Genomic DNA, 2502 nt, shown 5'->3' on the forward strand with positions numbered 1-2502 from the left:
CACACCCACCCACCGGTCCAAGCACCCCCACCCCAAGCAGCAGCGCCCACTCCAGCCCTTCCTGAGGCCAGAGCATCCCTCCAGAGTGCCCTGGACCACTGGCAACTGGGCCTCAGAGCTGGAAAATGGGGTCGGGATTTTTGTGTGATTGCTTACTTGGGTGCTGAGGAAAGGCACAGGGTTCATCCACCTCTGCGCCGGGCACCGCCGCTCTCCAAGGCGCTGAGATGTTTTTTCTTTGTCCAAGCAGGGCAGCGAGTCTCCAGGGAGCCCTGCAAGCAGACGCAAGCCCTTACTTCTTACTCTAACGAAGGTCAGTGGCCACCAAGGGACAACGGTTTGCCAGAGCAGGGCTTCGGTGGGCTCCTGCTCCAGCTTTTTTTTTTTTTTTTTGGTAAAAAAATAACCTCAGAACACCCCAAAAAAGCAAAAAAGCCCCACGCTGACCGTTTGGCCATCTTGAGCATGAAGAATTAAATAGCTCAGGAATCCTTGGGTCTTCCAGTGTGGATGCACGGATGTGGGTGCTGGGGCATCCAGGTTCCACCGTCCCCCCAACCACAGGACCCACTGGCCACGGGCTGGGCTGGCCACAGAGAGCAAGGAGAAGGGCGAGGGCTTCTTTAGGAAGAAGTGCTTGATCAGGAATAGTAAAAAAACCCATTAAAATGCCAGTAACTCTTTCATACCATTAGTTTTTAAAGCAATGGGTGCAGAACTCTGAAAAATTTCCATGGAATTACAGTTTTCTCACTTGTAAAATGTTTTTTTAAACTTACTGGAAGAAGGTGGTCCCTCACTGTTAAATTTGTTTCTTGAAAATAAAGAATTTTAATTTACAGGGGGGAAACGGAGAAAGTGGAAGTTGTCAAGAAAATGCACAGAAATACAAAGATAAAAATAATATTGAGATATAAAAAAGGACCCCTGAACATACAAACATCTTAAGGAAATCATTCCGTTTGCACCCTTTGAGAAACAACATTGTTTTACCTTTGAATTAACTGACAAAATACACCCACCACCTCCTGACACCCCGATATCTGCAATCATCCCAGAACTGGAGTCACGCTTTCGGATGTAAAAGGGCTTTTTTTTTGCAGTTTTTACAGTCTTTCTTGCCTTCTGCTTTTGGGCTTTAAAGGACATTGAACTTTTCTGCACAATCACAGGAGATAAAAACTTTTTTTAAAGTTAAATTCTGCAGAAAAATGTATTCTTTGATGAGAGTGCAGATTCTTACCTAATTAGCTGGTTCCAAGAGCTGACTTTCAAGGAAAACTCCAAATGCCATGAGATTCTAGATAAAACTGTAGGAGGTAGCGGGGGCGATGGGATGGCGTCCCCAAGGTGCATTAACATCTTGACCCCCAGTCTCCATGTAACCTCTGTCTCATCCGAAATGGGGACCAACAAGCACGCTGGGGTCCTCCAGGGAACCTCAGCAGCTGCAAAACCTGCTGAAAATGCAGTCTCTTCAAAAAGTTCAGGTAGTTCTTCCACGACACTCCCTAATTTTTTTCCTTGTCTGTCTCTCTATGAAACTTTAACCATCAGATGCCCAGATTTCCAGCCGAGGCTGCTCTGGAGCATCCTGGCACGCAGAGCCCAAGATGTTAATATCACAACTCAAACCATTTTCATAGCTCTGAGCCTTTTTCTGTTGGATCCCAAGAAAAATCAATGAAAGAAATTGATTCTCTGTTTGCCGTATCTCCATCAAGAGCTATTTAATATGGTGATAAACCTTTCTTTCTAAGCCGCCACCCAACCTTCACTGGGGCCCCCTGCTTTATTTACGATCTGCTTTATCACCTGTTAGCCCATAATGCGTTGTCCTTTATTTTTTGAGAATTACAAATCGTGCTGGAGGCGAGCAGAGGCTTTCTGGCTGCGCAGTTAACAGTGAGGGTGCTGTGTTTAGCCAGGAAAGCCAAGGGCTTTGGCACCTTCGCAACACCCAGAACTGCCGCTCCTTTTGCTAGAGATAACAACGGGCTTCGGCGCTGCCTCGGCAGGCGATTCTGCCCTTCTCCCCTGTGTCGTGGGTGGTTTTTCCCTTTCTTGGGGAGTTTGTCATCATTTCTTACAGGAACCCAAGTGACGGTGGAGGTGCATCCCAAGGATACCGCCCCACAGCTCTTCAAGAAGCTCTCCTTTGGGAAAGGTACAGCCCAGCGGGGGGCAGGAGGGCGAGGGGCTGCATCCTGCCCTGTGCAGAGGTGGGGAGCACAGCTCGGGGCAATGCTGCACCCCTCGCACCGGGATGGGGGCTGCGGAGATTCTCTAACCACGCCGGGGTTATTGCAGGTGCCCCGAGGCCACCCAGCCTGAGAGGACAGGACAACAGAGGTGAGGCTCTGCACCCCCCTGCTGTGTCTCTGGGCCAGCCCTTGCCCAGGACCGGTCCCCCCTAGGAAGGGCTCCTTGCTCCCCAAGGGGCTCGAGGGGATGCCCACCCCGCCACCCAATCTACCTCCCGGGCAGACGCTGCTGGAGAGT

The 2502-nt window shown here is 49.9% G+C and overlaps 1 protein-coding gene across 1 annotated transcript in view; it reads left to right on the forward strand.

Annotated features, from left to right (window-relative positions):
• Window positions 1–250: 250 nt before the first annotated feature.
• Window positions 251–2502, forward strand: part of KY (kyphoscoliosis peptidase) — a gene marked incomplete at its 5' end in the record, with an annotated part of 15799 nt that continues 13547 nt past the window's right edge. The window contains 3 exons of the mRNA XM_010072637.1: window positions 251–313; window positions 2093–2167; window positions 2311–2352. Of these exons, the coding sequence (XP_010070939.1) occupies window positions 251–313; window positions 2093–2167; window positions 2311–2352 (180 nt within the window). The remainder of the gene's footprint in view (window positions 314–2092; window positions 2168–2310; window positions 2353–2502) is intronic.

This window comes from Pterocles gutturalis, unplaced genomic scaffold (assembly GCF_000699245.1).
Source record: "Pterocles gutturalis isolate BGI_N339 unplaced genomic scaffold, ASM69924v1 scaffold20817, whole genome shotgun sequence".
In the NCBI taxonomy this organism is placed as follows: domain Eukaryota; kingdom Metazoa; phylum Chordata; class Aves; order Pterocliformes; family Pteroclidae; genus Pterocles; species Pterocles gutturalis.